Source organism: Sarcophilus harrisii, chromosome 3, assembly GCF_902635505.1.
Source record: "Sarcophilus harrisii chromosome 3, mSarHar1.11, whole genome shotgun sequence".
Classification (NCBI taxonomy): domain Eukaryota; kingdom Metazoa; phylum Chordata; class Mammalia; order Dasyuromorphia; family Dasyuridae; genus Sarcophilus; species Sarcophilus harrisii.
Window position 1 is genome coordinate 240,515,978 of NC_045428.1, and position 20,804 is coordinate 240,536,781.

Consider the following 20,804-nt stretch of genomic DNA (forward strand, 5'->3'; position numbering starts at 1 on the left):
ATTGCTTGATGTTCTCATCAGCTTCCATGAATTTAATTATCATCTCTATTTGACGACTTTCTAATTTACCTAACTTGTCTGAAAACCTCTGCTGACCTCCAAACTCAAATCTCCCACTAACTTTCAGACATCTCAAACTGGATATCCAACAGAAATCTTAAATTCACCATGTCCAAAATCGAATAGGAGTTCGATTTTCCTATCTTTCCCTACCTTTCCTATTTCTGTAGAGGGCGATATCAACTGCCCAGTCCCTTAGGCTTGCAACCTGGGAGTGATTTTGGATTTCTATCTTTCACCTCCCATATCCAAAGTTTTGCCAAGGCTTGTCAATGTCACAAACTTTGATTTCATCATATTACATCAAAGATCTACTGAACCTTTAACTCAATGCAATGGGTTCAACTTCAAGGACTTTGTTCTAATATTCTCAATGACTCATGCTCTCATTCTGAGAATCTATTGGTAAAAATACCAATCTCAAGGGCCCTCAGCTCCGATGTAAATTCTTAGTTAACTAAGGTACCCAACAGAAAAGAGATTTAGAACCATAAGGGGACCAACTAGATGGTAAGGTAGGCTTGAAATTTGTAAGATTCCAAAAAGACTCATTTCCTGAGTTCAAGTCTGGCTTCAGACAGTTACTAACTGGTGACTTTGGACAAATCACTTAACCCTATTTGCCTCATCATGCTGCTCTGTAAAATAAACTGAAAAAGGAAATGGCAAACCACTCCAGTATCTTTGCCAAGAAACATCACAAAATGGGGTCACTGGGAGTCAGACACAACTGAAATGACTGAACAACAATAATCATAAATCACTATATGTAACAAAAAAGTATTTTTATCTGAGTTCTTAGCAATGAAATTTGAGAAAGCTCTCCATGGTAAGTTTCATTTCCCTCTGCACAGGTCTGGCGAACAATAGTCAGAACTAGAAGCTAGGTTTTCTGTTTTCAGTCCTGTTCTCTTTTCCTTACACTACAATGATAAAAATGTGACAGTAAAAATGGGTACATGGACAGAAAGTGGTATCACAGGAGAGTAATAGGGAGCAGGAAGAGGAGAATCCCTCTAGAGCAGGAAAAGTTTGGAATACAACTTGAAGATGTATGGAATGGACTCCTTCCCAGATGAGTTTTTATTTTTAAGCCTTTTATTTTCAAAACATATGCACAGATAATTTTTCAACATTGTCCCTTCCATAGCCTTGTGTTTCAGATTTTCTCCTTCTTCTTCCTACCCCTTCCCCTAGATGGCAATCTGTTATACATGTTAAAATAGTTGTTAAATCCAATCTGTGTGAATATATTTAGACAAATTGCTTTTTCTTGCTGCACAAGAAAAATCAGATCAAAAAGGAAAGAAAATGAGTAAGAAAACAAAATGCAAGCAAATAGCAACAAAATGAGTGAGAATGTTATGTTGTGATCCATACTCAGTTCCCACAATCCTCTCTCTGATTGTAGATGGCTCTCTTCATCACAAGATCATTGGAACTGGCCTTAATCATCTCATTGTTGGAAAGAGCCAAGTCCATCAGAATTGATCATCGCATAATCTTGTATATAATCTGTACATATAAACTATGTACAATGATCTCCTGGTTCTGCTCACTTCACTCAACATCAGGAAGTTAAGTCTCTCCAGGCCTCTCTGAAATCATCCTGCTGATCATTTCTTATAGAACAATAATATTCACATACCATAATTTATTCAGCCATTCTCCAACTGATGGGCATATCCACTCAGGGGAAACTATTGAAAGTTATTAAAATATTTTAAAGACAAGTTAACAGATCCTAGTTTATAAACCCCTAGTATAGAATATGGATGAAGGGAAAGAATAATACTTTAGAAAGGGAGAATGGCATGATTAAAGACTAGTAAGATATGAGAAAAATAATAGTTACCATAAAGGCTTGCAAAACACTTTATACATTTTCTCCTCTGATCCTCACAATAACCCTTAAGTTAGATGTCTTGTATTTCAAATAGGGAACTTGAAGGTGAGAGGTTAAGTGACTTGACACCTTGATTGCAAATCTAGCACCCTACTCATTAGTTTATCTTACTGCTTGGAACTATCATGATTTATTGGAAGACAAAAGAATATGGCAAGGACAGGTTAAATTAAGATAGAATGGGAATGGGGGCAGTTAGGTGGCTCTCTAGATAGAGCATTGGTTCCTGAAATCAGGGGGATCTGGGTTCAAATCTACCCTGAGATACCCAGTTGACTCTGGCCAAGTCACTTAACCCCAATTGCCTCCTTAAAAAATGTATAAATATCATTAATAAATTTGGATTGTTAGAAGTCAGATTATATATTAAGGTAAGGCTATTTTTGTTTTAACCACTTAGGAGTCACCAGAGGTTTTTAAACCTCTAATGACACAGAGGGAGTTGGAAACATGCCATTAAAATCTTAATGCAAATTGTTTATGACTAGGTATTATAAAAGATCACCTTTAGGCTTTGGTAGAGAACAACAATTAGGATTGGGCTAATTATAATAAAAAAAACTTACATAATTTCCCAAGATTTCCAACAATAAATCTGGGTCTTAAAACCCCCCACAAATTAAGTAAAATTAAGAACTCATTCAACCTAATTTAAAAATAAGGAAACCTCTCTAATGCTTAGAAGGACTTATCTGTGCTATATGAAACTTTTTTCTTTTGCATTAATACATATTTTTTTTTCCTGTTTAGCTTAGGTTGTATGCAATATTGTACCTGAATTGTTCAGTTGTGTCAGACTCTTTGTGACCCCATTTTGGGTTTTCTTGGGAAAGATACTGTAGGGATTCGCCACTTCCTTGTCCTTGTCATTTTACAGATGAGGACACTAAGGCACAGATTTAAGTGACTTGCCCAGGATCTTATAGCTTGTAAGTGTCTTGAGGCTAGATCTGAACTCAGGAAGATGGCTCTTCCGGACTGCAGGTTCAATACTACTCACTGTATCAACTCACTGCCCACAGGAACAACTTAGCTTTATCAATGCTCTTTGACAGAATGAAAATTGTACATATACACAAGTACATTCATTTACTTAAGCAGTTTGTATGGATATCTTTCTAGTAGTTGGTTTTCTTTTTCCTCCAAGCATAGTATGCAATTTCCTTCTTGCCCAGGCTGTCTTTTAGATTCAGAATTTTGAGACTGGAAAGGACTTTCTCAATGATCTTAAGTATACATTATAGATCTGGAAAATGAAACCCAAAACTATTAAACAATTTACCCAAGATCACACAGTAATTTACTGGTAGTTTTGAAATCTAAGTTTCCAATTCCTGTGTTAAAAAAAATGAAAAAAGTTATATTAAACTTTCTGAATCTTCTGCCCAGAAATATTTGATAGGAGCACATAAAGAGCTAGTAGATTGTGATATCCTCTCTAAGCGGAAATTATGCTGGGAAATGATGCCAAGTCCAAAGTATTGCTATTAACTAAAAAGTACTAAATACTGTCTAAACCACTTGCCAATTCCCTAAAGAAACAAAACTTTACTAAAAAATCACCCCACAAATGGAATTTTTGCACATGAGATTCCTTTAAAGTGTGTTTGAGTCTCTAGAACAATAATACCCCGTTGTGTTTTATACACAATTAGATTACATAAAGAATACGGAAGAATAAGCTCCAAAAGAATTTTTTAACATTTCTATTGGTAATTGCTAAATTTCCTTTGCTATATCATATGAAAAGATGGGTTGTACAATATTATAAGAAGTACAAATATTAGTTGAGTATGGCTGAATTAGGGCAACTTTGTAAAGGCAGAAAGTTAATTACCCTATAAAAGTAGTACACAATTGAATTCAATTTAACATTTATTAAGGGCTTAGTATAATCGAGACACAAGATACAAAGCCAAAAGTGTAACAATTCTTTCCTTCAAGAAGCTTACAAGGAGAGGAACAAAGACGTTCATAAGACCATAGGTATAAAGCTGCAGGGGAACTCAATCGCCATCTAATGATTAAAAAAAAATAATTTGTAGCTAGCATTTATATAACACTTGAGACAAACTTAGGATGTAGGTGATATTATTATCCCCATTTTACAAATGATAAAACTGAGGCAAACTTACCTAGAGGCACACAAGTAAACTAAGTTAAGTGTCTGAGGCAGAATTTGAACTCTAGGCTTCTCAGAACCAGGCCTAGTGGCAAGGGTTAGCAGCCCTCAATAAAAGCCATCTTAGAAAAACTCCAATCATGTTGTAAGTGAGGAAATTAAGGCTCTAGAGAGTTGAATCATGTAATGTAAAGCATTTTGCTATAGATATAAGAGCTCACTCACTTTTCAGAGTACTAATTTTGTTGTTCTGGAAAAACATTTCATTTCACTGAAGCAAACATTTTATATCTGGAAGTTGGAGGATGCAGGCTGCAACTCAATTCTACTTGCCTTCAGGTGCCAGAGCATCAACTGTCTCCTGAGAGCATGCAAAAATATTTGTTTGCATGGTCTCTTCTTCCATTTGTGGCATATGGTCACTGCTCTAGAAACAGAGAACGGTGGCCCATTTAAACTCTAGGACCCCAAACTAGAACGTCCTAAAAGGGCCCGATGCCTTGAGTTAAATGCAATGTAACCAAGCTTCCAAGAGAGACCTTTTTGCCTAGAGCAGCAGATCCTTCCAGGGCCGAGCCTGCCCAGGCCAGAAAGACAAGCCTAGCACCCTCCCATCTCTCCTCCCTGCCCTGCCCCCCCAACCCCCAACCAAGAGAACAGGCTTTTGTGCCATGATGGAGGGGGGAGTGCCCACCTCCGCCCCCACCCCCTCCCTTCGGCTCTCCTCCTCGCCTCCCCTCCCGCCATTCCCCCTCCCGCGAGTGCAGCACACTGAGGGCTCCACCGTGCACCCCGAGGCCGGCGGGAAGCAGCAGCTATCGGCCATCACGTGCTGCTCCTGCCGCTCCCGCCGCTCCCGCCGCCGCCGCCGCCGCCGCTGCCTCCAGCCGAGCTCCGTTCTCCAGCTCGAGCGGAAGTGGGCGGGGAAAAGTATCTTGGAAGGGAACTGGGAGGGGGAGGGGAAGAGTGGCGGGAGGAGAGGTACACGCCGCCGAGAAACAGGAAGCGGCTGGGAGGTCTGAGCCATCCCAGGGTGCCCCGCGCGGCGTGGACTCGGCCGCTGCCGCCATCCCGCTGGCTAAGAGAGTGATAGAGAGCAGAGAAGGAGGAGAAGGCCCGTGCCTTAGGTGGCCTATCTGCCCGCCCGCCTGCCGACTTCCTGACCCCGAGTGTAGGTGTATGTGCGTGCGTGTGAGTGAATGAGTGAGTGATTGTATGTATGTGTGCGCGGGGGGCCGTGTCAACGAGACGCCGAGCGCAGCCGCCACCGCCGCCGCCACCAAACGGACATGTTGGAGCCCAGCGCCGCCACCGCCTCCTCCTTTTTTCCTTCCTCTGAACGGGACTGAACTGTGGACCTGGCCGTCACCGCCTCCGCCTCCTCGAGCCCCGAGTCTCCCGCCTCCTCCGCCCGGATCTTCGCGTCTTCGCTAGTCTCCTCTCTCTCCCGACCCGGCTCGACCTCTCCGCCCCGCTCCCCGCCGGCTCCCCCTGCAACGCGAGGTCTATGAAACCGGCAGGGCCCGGAGCAGCCGCCGCAGCGCGAACATGGACGCCGTCAACGCCTTCAACCAGGAGGTGAGCGGGGCCCAGGGGCCCTGGGGCCGGGGGGAGGAGGCAGCTTCGACTGCTGGGATCTTCCCCTCCGGCTTGCCCTGAAGGGGAGGGGAAGGAGGACAGGGGAGGAGGTGCCTAGCTGCCATTCAGCGCACTAAAAAGGGCCGCCCCCAGCACCTTTCCTTTCCCGCTCCTCCCGACTTAGACGCTTCGGCGCTGCTGGGGGCTCGCTTCGTACCAGTTTCGCGGAGGGAGAGTGGCGGGGTCGGCAGCCGAGCGAGGTCACTGCTCTTCTCCTTTCTTTCCCCCAGCTTAACCCCCTCGTCCCCTCCCCCACCGCGCCTCCCGGGGCGTCGACCTCTCTTCGCGGAGACTTGGCCCCTTCCCCTCCCCCCCCCCCTCTGTTCCTGTTAACTTCTCTCCCTGCTACCCAAGTGTGGCAGAGTTCTCTCTGCTCTCGCTGAGCGACCAGCTTCGCTGTGCCCCGGGCGGGGAGGGGAACGGACAAGAGGGGGCTACACACGTGTGTGTATGTGTGTGTGTGCGTGCCTGCGCGAGAGAGTGGCGGGTCGGTGGGCCTGTCTGCAGTGGGGACCCTGGCCCTAGGGAGCCGTCGAGGGCAGCTCTTCGGGGACGGCCCTTCGTCCCGGGGATTCAGACTCTTGCGCTAGGCGGAGCATAAAATAAGTGGAAAGTGTTCTTGAAGCACTGACTGCGAATCTCATCCATTTCCTCCTGGGTCTTAAGACCTGAGGTTACGATGAGAAACTGAAGAGTGACCGCGGAGGGAAGGCAGGCCGGCCGGCCGCCTTGTCCCTCTATGCTTTAGTTAGACTTCGGGTTCTTCTGACTGGGCACTTTTACTGGTGGGAAAGCCTCTTTAAAAAAAAAAAAAATCCTCCCTAGTTCACTAACTCATCACGAATTACTTTAGTTGGGAGGATAATTTAAAATTCTAGCTCTGCCAAATGCAAGTTACAATTTAAGACCTTTGTGATGGTGAAAGTTGAACTCCCTTCTTCTCCCAAACTTTCCTCAATGGGTTAATTATCTTATATAAAAAAATCATGTATTCAGCCTCCCCCTATTCGTTAAATGGACAAAATGGAAATTTTATATTCATACAAAAAATTGCACAAGCGTTGCTGTTCTGAGTTTTACTGCCTGCATGGTGTAGTCAGTTACACTTTAATAAGATTATGGGGCAGCAAATAATGTCTTAAGAGTGACTTTGGCCCAGTTAAGCAATGACTTAAGAATGACAAAGTAGGAAAAGAAACTTTTGGAAGTGTTCAGCAAAACCTCTCCGTGATTGTTTCTAGTAAGATAGGTTTCAAAGCAACAAGGCACCAAGATTGATGCTCATTATTTCTGAATTGAAGAGTGAAGTGTGTATCAAATGCTTTGCAAACTTTAAATCCCCGTATAAAAGGTCAGTTATAATTCCTTACTAGATTACATGTTATTTTTTGTTGTTGTTGTTGTTGCCAAACTTTCCCCCCATTCATAGAAGTTAAAAGGAATTAATTTTTTAATTTAACTAATTTAGACTAAGAACTGAACTCCTGATAAAGGTACTCAGTACTGTGTGAATTTCGTTTGTAACTTTCCTTTATAATAATTTTTTTTTTCATCGTGGCCTCTGGCAATCTGGTAAAAAGTTTATGGTTTTTTCAAAAGGTTTTTAAATATACCAAAGAAATACATAACGATTACAAAAGAAAGTAGTTACATTGAAATTTAGTTATCAAAATACTTAAAAAAAAAATTGGTTCATGGACTACCCTTAAGTTAAGATTTATAACTTTGATCTTCAAGCTTTTTTTTTTTTCATTCAATAATTATTTATTGTCTTCTGTGTGCAAGGCAATGTGCTGGGGGTGGGAGTATTGTATACAAAAGTAAATAAATAAATACCTCTAGTTTATAAGAAGTTTTTAATTTATGATTGTGTGGTAAATTATATAATAACTTTTATTTGGATAAATTACTTGTTATGAACTTGTCCATTTCACCACTCTTATAAATTCATCTCCATTGACAAAAAGATTACTGGTCATCAAAATGGTTAAAGATATCATTGTAGAATGTACATTTTGACTAATTTTCGCTATAAAGGTTCTTTTTTCCTAGATGTTTGTTAATAATATGTTCTGAATTTTCCCCAGGAACAGAAGTCAAAACTTATTTTTTGAAAATCGGAACATTTACCTGTCTCCAATCTTGGGCTACCACTCCTGTTTTTCAGTGTCTTTTAAGTTCTAACAGTGACTTAATATGTATCTGACTAAAGTGGAATGTAGTTCTTTTGGACCTGGTGATTTGAAACTCTTCCAGAGTAGTTTGCTGTCTACTTACTTTGGGTTTTTCCCCTAGTAACTGTTTTGTTCTGTCTTTTTCATTTCAAGGTTCATTCTCTTTTGACAGAGAAAAGAGAAACCGACTGTGAGTTGAGTAGCTTTGTCTTTCTCCATCATCCACTTTAAGCCCCAAACACAAACACTTCTACTGTGTTTTATCACTTCTTTGATCTTCTTTTCCCCAAAAGGTCTTTTTAAAAAAACATTTCCATTCAGTTCATTCTAAGTGTTAGGCCTCTAATTTTCTTATTACATTGAATTTTCCTGTATTCTTTACAAAACTATTCAAATCGCTGGCATCCTTTAAAAAAGACAAACAAACAACAACTCCATCACTTGATTTTACTATCCTTAAGCCATCCCTTTCAAGACAAACTGCCATCTATACAAATTGTCCTCATGTTCTAACTTAATTCTTCTCAACCCCTTGCAGTCTGCCTTCTAACCTCCTCATTCATTTGAACCTGTTTCTTTAAAGTTGCTAGTGATTTCTAATTGCCACATCTGATTTTTTTTCCTCTTAACTTTCCTTCTTGATCTGTCTGCAACTTTTGACACTATTAACCATTTTTCTTCCTTTTGTATTTCCTCTACTTGAGTTTTCAGGACATTTGGCTGTTCATTTCTTCTCTCTTTTCTTTGCCAAGATTATCATTCTTGTCCCAAGGTTCTGTCCTGGCTTCTTTTCTCTCTACATTTTGATCACTTGATTATCTCTCTGATTACTCCAAATATAGATACATGATAATGCCATATATGCCCCTAATGTTGTCATGTGATTAAACTCAAAGTATATAATAGTGACATGATTTGACAAATCTTGAGAAAATTTCTGTCAAATCTGGGATTTGTGTCTTAGAGAAACAGCAGGTACCTCTCCACCTGCCCCCGCGCCTCCTCCCATCCCTCCAGCCCCCCACCCCACCCCCACCCCAATACCCTTTTTTTATAAACTTCAAAGTTTGTCTGATAGCTGCCTCATTTACTACTTTTCTTATTCAAACATTAGATAATTTCTGACAGCACTTAGGGATTTACATCATGATCTCTTACTGGACAAGTAGCTGCTTCCTCAGAAAATCTACCTTTTCTCTTTTGAAGGATTTCATGTCTATAATTTAGTTCTAAGTTTCAATTTGGGATCCTTTTTCTTTCTCAAAGAATCATAGATCTAGAGTTATAAAACTAGGTCAAGAGAGATAACTAGAGCTGTCTAGAGCTAAAAGAGGCTTCAGAGGCCACCTAGCCCAATGGCCCAGGGCAGTTAAATGTCTTTCTCAAGATCACAGAGGTATTAAGAGTTAGACATAGAATTTGAGTCCAAATTCTCTTGACTCCAGAATTGTGGCTTATATACAGTCATGCTTTTAAAGGTCAGAATTCTCATTTGTCTTTTTTTTCTTTTCTTTTCTTAAATGTTTCCTGATAACCTGGAAGTGGTGAGGCATTTTTTAGAATCCCTTTAACTTTCCGAGACTAATACTGGAAAGTTAACAACTGCTTGGCTGTGGTAGAAAAACAATCACATTGATCAGGTTGGATTATATCAGTCACTGTCAGAGGACATATGTAAAAGCATATGCATGAGGTATTATAAAGGTAGAATCAATAGCATTTGGCTGTTTGGATATTGGGTATGGGAGAGTATTCGAATATGACACCTTGGCTGGTAGCTGGATGATATCGTTGGCTTTAATAAGGAAATTAGAAAGAGGGGAGAGTTTGAGAGGAGAGATGGATTCAGTTTGGGCATTTTGAGGTTTAGATGCCTATCAGACATGGAGTTTGAAATTTCCAGTAGGGAATAAGAGATTGGGAGGCAGGAGAGAAAGGGTAGGACTAAACAAATAAATTTGATAATAATCTGGATAAAGATGATAGCTGAATTCATGCAAAGTGATGTGATCATCAAATGATATAGTATAGGAGAAGAAAAGGCTAAGGACAGGATCTTGGGACTGAGTCTGACCTGTCTACTGCTGATCCACTGAATTTCTTGTTTGATTTTCCCCAGCACATTAAGTCTGGCATTCTTAGATCATTGTTGGAAATAGTAAAGGGAGCTTAAATGCTTTTTTCTGTTCTCTCACTTTAGTCTGTTATTAACTGTATATTAAAAGGAAATTCAATAGGATTTTTTTTTGTTTTTTAAATAAACAGTAGCCTTTAAAAGGGTGATAAAATTCCAAACAGTACAGATACAGAATCAATTGAGAGCCTATAAAATAAATCCCTGTGGGAAATGACCAGATTAGAATTGAATTATAAATGGGAATTTCATGTTTTACAATAAAACATGGTATTTGCATATGCATCTGTTTTGTATCTTATTTTATGATAAATTTAACTTTTGATTATGTCTTGGAGGGGTCAAGACTTTTTTAATGTGGGACTAGGTTTCCAGTTTTATGTTAGTGGGGGAAAAGAATTTTTCAAAAACCTGCTTCACCCAAAACTTTTGTTATAAACTTTATCATAAACTCAGCTTTTCTGTAAAGTGAAGCACATTGGTACAATTAAAACGATTCCAAAATCTTTCTGCGCTAGTAAAGAAGATGGAGAAGGAGGGAATAAGCATTTAAGTGCCTACCATATATTGTACTAAGTGCTTTACAAATATCTCATTTGATCTTCACATCTACTCTAGGTGGTAGGTGCTATTATTTTTCCCATTTTATAGAAAGCTGAGGCAGATAGATTAAGGGATTTAGCCAGGGTCATGTGGCCACTAAGTTTCTGAGGTAGAATTTGAACTGAGGTCTTAAAAGACTTCCATACCAGCTCTCTAAACATCATGCCATCCAGCTGACTCCAGTAAAGTACTGTTGTTTAAGCTTTGTACAAATAGTTAGTAGGGAATTGTATAATCCCAATGTCCACTAAATTTGACTTTAAAGTATATTTTCTATATACTAATTTGATTATAATTACCTTAACATGGAGAGTTAGTCCGGGCCAACTATAGTGGATAGGGTGCCGATTAGAGTCATATAAACAGTTTTCCTTTTTTAATTACTAAAAGTATACTTTCCTTCTTATCTCCTCAGTTCCCTATTAAAAAAAGGAAAAAAGAAAAACCTTTGTAATAAAAATGCTTTTTTTAACAAAAGAAATTTCTACATCAGCCATATCCAAAAAATTTTCTTAAACTGTACCCCAAGTCCATCATTCTATGTCAGGAGGTGTAGGTTATACTTCATTATGATTAGTGATTGTGTTGATTAAAGTTCTTCTGTATTTAAAGTTTTCTGTATTTACAGTGTTATCATTGTTTAAAGTGTTCTGTTTCTACTCACTTGGCTCAGTACCATTTCATAAAAGTGTATGATTGTGATATAGTGTAGGGGTTTCTCTAAACCACCCCCTTTCTCACTTCTTTATAAGCACAATAGTATTCCATCACATTCATATACTAGAACTTGTTCAGGTATTCCCCAATTGATAATCTTTTTGTTTGTGATTCTGTCACCATAAAAGATCTCTTATAAATATTTTTATATGTATTTGTCCTTTTTTTTCCCTTTGATATCTTTAGAGTATAGATATGGTTATAGTATCACTGAGTTAAAAAGATTAATAGCTTTTTGTGCATAGTTTCAGATTGCTTTATAGAATGGATGGACCAGTAGTTCACAGATCCAACAGTGCTTTAAATGTTCCCACCCCTCATCCAGAATTTGTCATTTTTCTTTCTTTGGTAAGCTGATGTTTGTGAGGTAGAACCTGAGAAAGTTAACTTGAATTTTCATTTTTCTAATTATTGGGGATTTAGAACATTTTTTCAGTGAAGTCCTTCCAACTTGATAGAACCTGTCAGATGAAGGTATTAGTTCAGTGGAAGATATCTTTACTATTTCACAATTAAAAGAAGTAGAAACAGTGAGATTCCATTGTACTTAAAAAAAAAAAAACTGATTATAAACAAAAAAAATAATCAGAACACAATCCTTCATTGCTTTAATGTCAGGGGAGTTATAGGAACAACAGCCTTTCTGAATAGCCTTTGTGAAGTCTGACTTAAGTGGTTTAGTAATTACCCTAGGTAACAAGTGCATCAATTCTTTTCACTCTGCTTATTTGATTAATCTTAAAATGTTCAGTTGTTTTCAGTCATGTCTGACACCTTGTGATCCCACTTAGGGGTTTTTTTTTTAAATAGTATTTTTCCCCAATTATATGTGAAGACAAATTTTAGCATTCATTTTAAAAATTAATTGGTTTTTTTAGATTATACATATACATTATTTTTTTATGTATTTCTGTATGAGTCATATTGGAATGGTGATCAGAATGTAAAGGAAAACCACAAGAGAGAAAAAATAGAAGGGGAGAAAAAGCTGAAAATAGTATATATGGATCCACATTCAGTCTCCTTAGTTCTTTCTCTTGATTGTTATGGCATTTTCCATCTAAAGTTTATTGGAATTGCTTTGGATCACTGAATTGTTAAGAAAAAAGCTAAGTCTATCATAGTTGTTAGATTTTTGTGGGGGTTTTTTTGCAAAGGAAATTGGGGTTAAGTGATTTGCCCAGGGTCACACAGCCAGAAGGTATTAAATGCTATGGGCAGATTTGAATTTGTGTCTTCCTGACTTTAGGGCTGGTGCTCTATCCACTGCACCACCTAGCTTCTCTGTTAGTATTCATTTTTACAAAATTTTGAATTTGAAGTTTTTCTCCCTTCTTGTATATGTGTCGCTTGTAAAACATTATTTCATATTAGTCACAGTTGTGAAAGAAGAAATTGACCAAAAGGGGAAAAAAATAGAGGGGGAAAGTGATACGTTTTGATATGCATTTGGGGTTTTCTTGACCAAGATACTGGAGTGTTTTGCCATTTCCTTCCCCAGCTCATTTTTATAGATGAGGAAATTGAGGCAAACAGAATTAAATGACTTGCCCAAGATCACACAACTATTAAGTACTTGAGGTCATATTTGAACTCGAGTCTCTCTGTCTCTAGCCTGAGCACTCCTATCTACCACACAACCTAGCTGCCCCTATTTCAAAATAGTTGTACTAAATTCTAAGTCTTGTAAAGTTTGCATTCGCTGTATTATCACATAAATTGGTTTCCTGGTTCTGCTCAATTCATTCTTCATCAGTTACAAGTCTTGAATTCTCTGAAACTGTCCCCTTTATTCCTTATAGCACAATTGTATTCTGTTATATTCATTCATTTGCCATAATTTGTTATCATTCCCCAGTTGAAGAGCACCCTACTTATGTCCAGTACTTTGCTGCTACAAGAAAAACTTATAAATATTTTTTGTAGACAAGGATTTTTTTCTTAAAAAATTTTTTTCCTACCTCAGTGCATTGATGTGCCTACTTTCCCATCTCTTTTTGTTTTCTTTTCTTCAGTCAACTTGACAATGTCATGGTTATGAGAATATTAATGAGTTGGATTTTTTTTAATGGTTTATATTTCTTTCCTTGAAAAGTCTGTTCATAAGCTTTGGCCTGATATATAGTTCTTATTCTTTTACATTTGAATTAGTTCCTTATATATCTTAGACATGAAACTACTAATTAGAGAAATTTGTTGAAAATATTTTCCCCTCAGTTATTTGTTTCCCTTCTAATTTTGTCTGTATTGATTTGGTTTGGTTTATGTAAAAACTTTATTTTTTATGTAATCAGAATTTTCTATTTTATTTAATGTCATTCTCTTGCTTGGTCATGAACTCTTAACACATCTATAGTTCTGAAAGATAATTTCTCCTTGGCCTTTGTTTAATTTACGCATCCATTTGAACTTATCTTGGTTTATATATAATGTGAGATGTTGTTCTATATCTAGTTTTTTTCAGACTGCTTTCCACTTTTCATCTTTTTCACAATTGTGAAATTGTGAGTTTTATCTGCAATCTTTGAGTTAATCAAACATGGCTACTGTGTTTGTTTGCTTCTGTTGTGTGTCTGTTTCACTGATCAAACTTCATTTCATAACAATGCCATTTTTTTCTTTTTTCTTTTTCTTTTTTTTTTTTTAGATTATATATGTACATTCATTTTTTACATATTTCCATATGAGTCATGTTGGGAGAGAATAAGAACAAAAGGGAAAAGCCATGAAAAACAAAATAGAAAGGAAAAAAAAGGTGAAATAGTATGTATACTTCAATCTGCATTCAGTCTCCATAGTTCTCTTGGTGGATGGCATTTTCTTTTTTATTATAGCTTTTTATTGACAAAACATATGCATGGGTAATTTTTCAACATTGACCCTTGGAAAAATTTCTGTTCCAGCTTTTCCCCTTTCCCTCCATTCCCTCCCCTAGATGGCAGGTAGTCCCATACATGTTAAATATGTTAAAGTATATGTTAAGTACAGTATATGTGTATATATTTATACAGTTGTCTTGCTACACAAGAAAAATAGGATTTAGAAAGAAGGTAAAAATAACTTGGGAAGAAAAACAAAAATACAAGTAAAACAATAACAAAAGAGTGTAAATGTTATATTGTGGTCCACACTCATTTCCCAGTGTTCTTTCGCTGGGTGTAGATGGTTCTGTTCATTACTGAACAATTGGCACTGATTTGGATCCTCTCATTGTTGAAGATAGCTACTTTCATCAGAATTGATCCTCATAATAGTATTGTTGTTGAAGTGTATAATGATCTCCTGGTTCTGCTCATTTCATTCAGCATCAGTTCATATAAGTCTCTCCAAGCCTCTCTGTATTCATCCGGCTGGTCATTTCTTACAGAACAATAATATTCCATAACATTCATACAACACAATTTACTCAGCCATTCTCCAACTGATGGACATCCACTCGGTTTCCAGTTTCTAGCCACTACAAAGAGGGCTGCCACAAACATTTTTGCATATACAGGCCCCTTTCTCTTCTTTATAATCTCTTTGGGATATAAGCCTAGTAGTAACACTACTGGATCAAAGGGTATGCAGTTTGACAACTTTCTGAGTATAGTTCCAACTTGGTGGATAGCATTTTCTATCCAAAATTTATTGAAATTGCCTTGGATCACTGTTGCTGAGACAAGCCAAGTCTGTCGTAGTTGATCACCTCACAATTTTGCTGTTGCTATTTTTTCCTGGTTCTGCTTCACTCGGCATCATTATGTAGAAATCTTTCCAAGCTTTTCTAAAATCACCGTGTTCATCATTTCTTATAGTAGAATAATATTCCATTACATTCATGTTAACATAACAATCCAGCCATTCCTAAAATGATGAGCATCTACTCATTTTCCAATTTTCCACCACAAAAAGAGCTATTTACAAACATTTTTGCACAGGAGCTGTTTTCCCTCTATTATTTCTTTAGGATACAGACTTAGTAATGGCATTGCTGGATCAAAGGGAGAAGTACCATTTTTTTTTTTTAATTGCTTTGTAGTGTAGTTTAAGATAAAGTACTGGAGAAAAGCCCCCTTCCCACCTTTTGTTGCTACAGGTATATTTTGTTATTTTTTTCTAGCTTTATAAATTAATCCTTTAGTAATTTGGTATGGCAGCAAATAAATTAATTTTATCAGCATTGTCATTTTTAATGTAGTGATTTGGCCTATCCAGAGAAAATTAATGTATTTTTAGTATTTAGAGCTGTTTTTTATGCTTGCAAATAATACTTTGTGGATGAATTTCATATAGTTTGTCTGTGTCTTGGCAAGTAGACTGTGGAGAATTTTGAATCTTGTCATTACTTTAAATGAAACTTTTTTGCTGTGTTTCGTTGGTAATAGAAATGCTAGTTTTTTGTGTAAGTTCATTTTTGATGAAGTTATAGTTTCAGCTAAATTTTCAGTTGGCTTTCTAGGGTTCTGTTAAGTAAAGCATGATAACATCTGTAATAAGTGATAATTTGGGGGTTTTTTTGTTCTCATTTTCACAATCTTATTTTTCAGTTTCAAAGACAGCACTACATGTCATTCCATCAGCTGTTATCCCAAGTTGATGTAGAGCCAATTTAATAATATTTAATTATAGTTCAAATAGATGTGAATCCACTTAACTTTATCATAGTTTTGCACCATCTTTCTCTCTTAACCACATAGATATTATGAGATTTGATCAACTTGATGAAGAGATTGTCAAAGCATATAATTATTCTAAATTGTTCAGTTCAAAAGCAATCTTCACCCAAACTGAAAGCAATCTTTGTAGAGTTATTTAATGAATATGGATCCATTTGTATGGACCAGATGGGGAAACTCCTTATGAAAGTTGGAATTATATCTCATACTTCTTCTCTAAGATAAAATAGAATATTTGTGTTAATATTCATTTGACTTTGGCAGGACTATAATTGTTTATTCATAGTTCATGCTTAAAGTAATATTCTTTTCTTAACTGTTTAGAGATCATTATTTCTCATATAGTAAGTAATTTTTAGGTGATCTTTTTATCCCTCTAATGTAGGGATATTCACAAAGTAGGCAATTGCAAAATTTAAAAAATAATTTCATTAATTGAAACAGCTATTAAGCATTAAATTTTACATTCTAAATTGCCTTTCTGAACTTTATTATATTCTAATTATAAGAGATTTTTAAAAATACACAAAATTAATTTTTAATAGGATTCATATATTAGACCCTTATTAAAAAAATAATTGCTGCACACTTTTCCTTGTTAATTATTAAATTTCTGGTTTTACTGACAATCTTTGTTTATGCAAAACCTTAAAATTTTTGTCATCAAAATTGTATCTTCTGTGGTCCTCTCTTATCCATTCCATGATTCTGAAAGACATAATTCTTAACTCTTCTTGTTTATTCATATTTAAATCAAGAATCTATGTACTTTTTTAATCTAAATTTTTCTTTATGAAACACTTTTTTTCCCCTTAGTAGCATTTTATTTTTTTAATTACATGTAAAGATGGCTTTCAGCATTCATTTCTGTAAGAATTTTAAGTTCTAAATTTTTTCTCCCTCTCTGGCTTACCTCCCACCTTCCCAAGACAGCAAGCAATCTATCTGTCTGTATTTTATTGTGGTATATGGGATGGGATAGTGGTTCAAACCTAATATCTGGTAAACCACTTTACAATTTTCTCAACAATTTTTATCAAATAATAATTATTCCTGTAGTTGGAGTTTTTGGATATACTAAACAATGTCTACATGCTTCTGTCTTTTGGTTTCCCAGATCTTCTTAGCACCATGTATTTCCAGTTTGAATTTATGCACCTGATTATTTTTTAAGTTTTTATTTGTAGTGTCTGTTTCTTACATCCCCATAGTTATCTCAAGTATCCTTTATCCTCCTCCCTGAGAACAACCCCTTAAAACAAATAGTAATTTTTAAAGGAAACAAAAGTTAGCACAATTGAGCAATATATTGGAACAATTCTGAAAGTCTGGAAACATGCAACATATTGTGGATTCCCATTTCCACATAGGAGAAATTGGGGGTGTCTTTTTATACTTTTTCATTTAATTTCTATTTGATCATTATGATTTTATTATATATTGTGTGTGTGTGTTTGCTTTTATTTTTAGTTTGGTGGTTTTTTTGTGGGTTGTTTTTGTGTAGTTATCTACATTGTATTTAAGATATTTTTCATTGTACTTCATTCTGCATCAGTTCATAAAGATTTTTCCATAGTTCTCTTTATTCATCACTTATTTATTTTAGCACAGGCATATATTGTTTAGCCATACCCCATTTTCCCCATTTGATGGGCATCTACTTTGTTTCTAATTTTTTAGCTATCACGAAAAGTGCTGCTATAAATATTTTGGGGTATATTGGGAAATTTTCTTCCAATTGATGGCTTCCTGGGGTTATAATCCCAGTAGCAGACGCTCATATTAAAAGGGATGTAGACATTTTAGTCATTTGATGTGCATAAGTCCAAATTGCTTTCCAAAATGGTTGTGCCATTTCACACTTCCAGCAACAAAGTATTATTAGTGTGTTTTTTCATCTGTAACCATTCCAAGATTGACTGTGGTCATTTTTGGTCATTTATACCAATGTAAGGAAAAGAAGTTAAACCTCAGGGTTGTTTTGATTTGTATTTCCTTTATTTACAATTTGGACCAGTTTTTCATTTGGTAGTGAATTGCTTTGCAATTCTTTTGAGAATTCTTTTGTTTATATTCTTTGGCCATTTATGTATTGGGAAATGAAATTCATCGCATCAGTTATTTATATATCTTGATTAGAAAATTTTGATGGCAAAGTTTTCTTTCTTTCAACTTGATCACATCTCTTATTATCCTATATGCATTAATATTTTCTCTGCAGAAACTTTTCATTTGCAGCAGTTGATTAGTTTTTAACACAAATGTAAGTCTTCACATTTACTTTGATGTTAGGAGATTCCTAATGTTATCTCTGGGTGTACTTCTAGTGGTAGAGATCACAACTCTTTTATGTTTTCCCAGTCCTTAGATTCATATCCATGTTTAAGAATGGAAAAAATATTGTTCAAGGAAGGAATAAATACTTCATAGAAGTACTAATGACATTCATTCTGTTGAGGGGTCAGATTTTAGGAGATATTTTTGTTAACATTTTGGGAGCAACATTAAATCATCCAATTTATCCACTATTATCTCACTACATTACCGACTTTTGCCTCCTTTGCCATTCATCATTTCACTGAAAAAAAATAATCTTTTAAATTTTTTATGGAGTTCTGTAGTTTATCTCACAGGCACTTATTTTGTTCTTTCTTCACTTGAGAAATTCTGGTGAGAGATGGGGAAGAAATTTGTTTTTTTGGTTTGGTGGTTTTTTTGTTTGTTTTTGCTTTGCTACTTTCCTATATGGAAAGGGCATTTATAGAGAGTAATGATCTAAACTTCTGCCAGACTTCTAGTACCAAGTGCAATGATTGAATTAAGTTATCGTTGGTAATAAGCTACAGTGTATTTGTACCCATCAGACATTTTTCTTCATTGCCCTTTCAACAATTTTGAGTCTGTTAAGTCCTGCATATTCATTTGCAGGAATTCCTATAAGATATCCCAGAAAATACTAGTGTTGAAAAGGTGGGATATTTTTGTATCTAGGAATAGTTTAGATACATTTAAAGTGCTGTACAACTTACACAAGAATTCTGCCCTATTCTTTCTTTATTTAATTTTGGACCTGGCTCATTGCCTAGGTGAAGAGGAGTGACAGACTTTTATTCTTTCTTGGAGAAAAATTTCCAAAATCATGCTGATTTCTTCAGTGTCTTATGGAAAGGAACAATACTATAAAAATAGCTAGCATTTATGTAATGCTTTGAAGTTTCCATCCCTTATCTCATTTGCTTTTTACAATAACTCTGTGAGATATGGTACTGTTATTTATACTTAAGAAATAAGGAAATCAAAGACCAGAGAAGTTGTGACTTATCCTGGGTCACATTAAGTATGAGAGGCAAAATTCCTTCCAAGTGTTGAAGAAGCAGCAAGAGCCAAGGCTTGGTAATAATATTTGTATGTCTGTCTTTCTTTTTTCCCTGTATCTCTTGAGTTCATGTCATTTGAGTCAATAATGGAAAAACAGGGAACTGTAATTTTTAGAGTTGGGAAGGGACCTTAGGATTAAATTTAGTTCAGTTCTTTTCTTTTAGATGAGAAATTGAACTTTTTAGTCATAATTTATAGAATCTTCACAACTAGGTAGGAACATTCTTTTCTTTTCTTTTTTATATGCATGGGTAATTTTACAGCATTGACAATTGCCAAACCTTTTGTTCCAATTTTTCCCCTCTTTCCCCCCACCCCCTCCCCCAGATGGCAGGTTGACCAATACATGTTAAATATGTTAAAGTATAAATTACATACAATATAAGTATACATGTCCAGTTATTTTGATGTACAAAAAGAATCAAACTTTGAAATAGTGTACAATTAGCCTGTAAAGGAAATCAAAAATTCAGGCAGACAAAAATATAGGAATTGGGAATTTTATGTAGTGGTTCATAGTCGTCTCCCAGAGTTCTTTCCCTGGGTGTAACTGGTTCAATTCATTACCACTAGGAGCATTATTTTCAGAGATAAATAATGCCAGAATGATCACTTGGCACCTTCTGAAGAAAGAAATTTTTCACAAAGAAACTCATCCTTTGAATTTTTACCAAAGGACAAGACCCCATAGTATATAGGAAAAGAGATGTGAATTTTTACTATTTAATTACTTTTCTTTATTAATTTATTTCATAAAATTTATGTTCATAAAATTCTATGACCATTTGACCTTTTTCTATTTTAGTTTAGATTCCTCAAATACTTGTTATATTTTTTATTAACCTATATTTAAACATTAGATTCATTATTGAAATTATCATCCCTTTCAGATTTTGAATAAAACATTCTTTGTTCAAGTTCTGTAATTACAATGTAAAATATTTTAAATACAATGTAGATAATAACTACACAAAAACTGTTTAAAAAAACAACCCCCCAAAAAACACCAAACTAAAAATAAAAGCAAACAAAAACAAACACACACACACACAAAATAGATGTAATAAAATCATAAAGATCAAATAGAAATTAAACGAAATGGTATAAAAAGACACCCCCAATTTCCCCTATGTGGAAATGGGAATCCACAGTATGTTGCATGTTTTCAGACTTTCAGAATTGTTCCAATATATTGCTCAATTGTGCTAACTTTTGTTTCCTTTAAAAATTACTATTTGTTTTAAGGGGTTGTTCTCAGGGAGGAGGATAAAGGATACTTGAGATAACTATGGGGATGTAAGAAATAGACACTACAAATAAAAACTTAAAAAATAATCAGGTGCATAAATTCAAACTGGAAATACATGGTGCTAAGAAGATCTGGGAAACCAAAAGACAGAAGCATGTAGACATT

General features: G+C 36.1%; 1 protein-coding gene across 6 annotated transcripts in view; it reads left to right on the forward strand.

Annotated features, from left to right (window-relative positions):
* Nucleotides 1-5,142: 5,142 nt before the first annotated feature.
* Nucleotides 5,143-20,804, forward strand: part of SCAF4 (SR-related CTD associated factor 4) — a 99,073-nt gene continuing 83,411 nt past the window's right edge. For 4 of the 6 annotated variants that reach the window (XM_031959293.1, XM_031959292.1, XM_031959291.1 and 1 more), the window contains exon 1: nucleotides 5,144-5,666. In XM_031959293.1, the coding sequence (XP_031815153.1) occupies nucleotides 5,637-5,666 (30 nt within the window). In that variant the 5' untranslated portion in view covers nucleotides 5,144-5,636. Of the gene's footprint in view, nucleotides 5,667-20,804 lie in introns of all 6 variants that reach the window. The other 2 variants (XM_031959294.1, XM_031959290.1) reach the window with 2 other exon arrangements.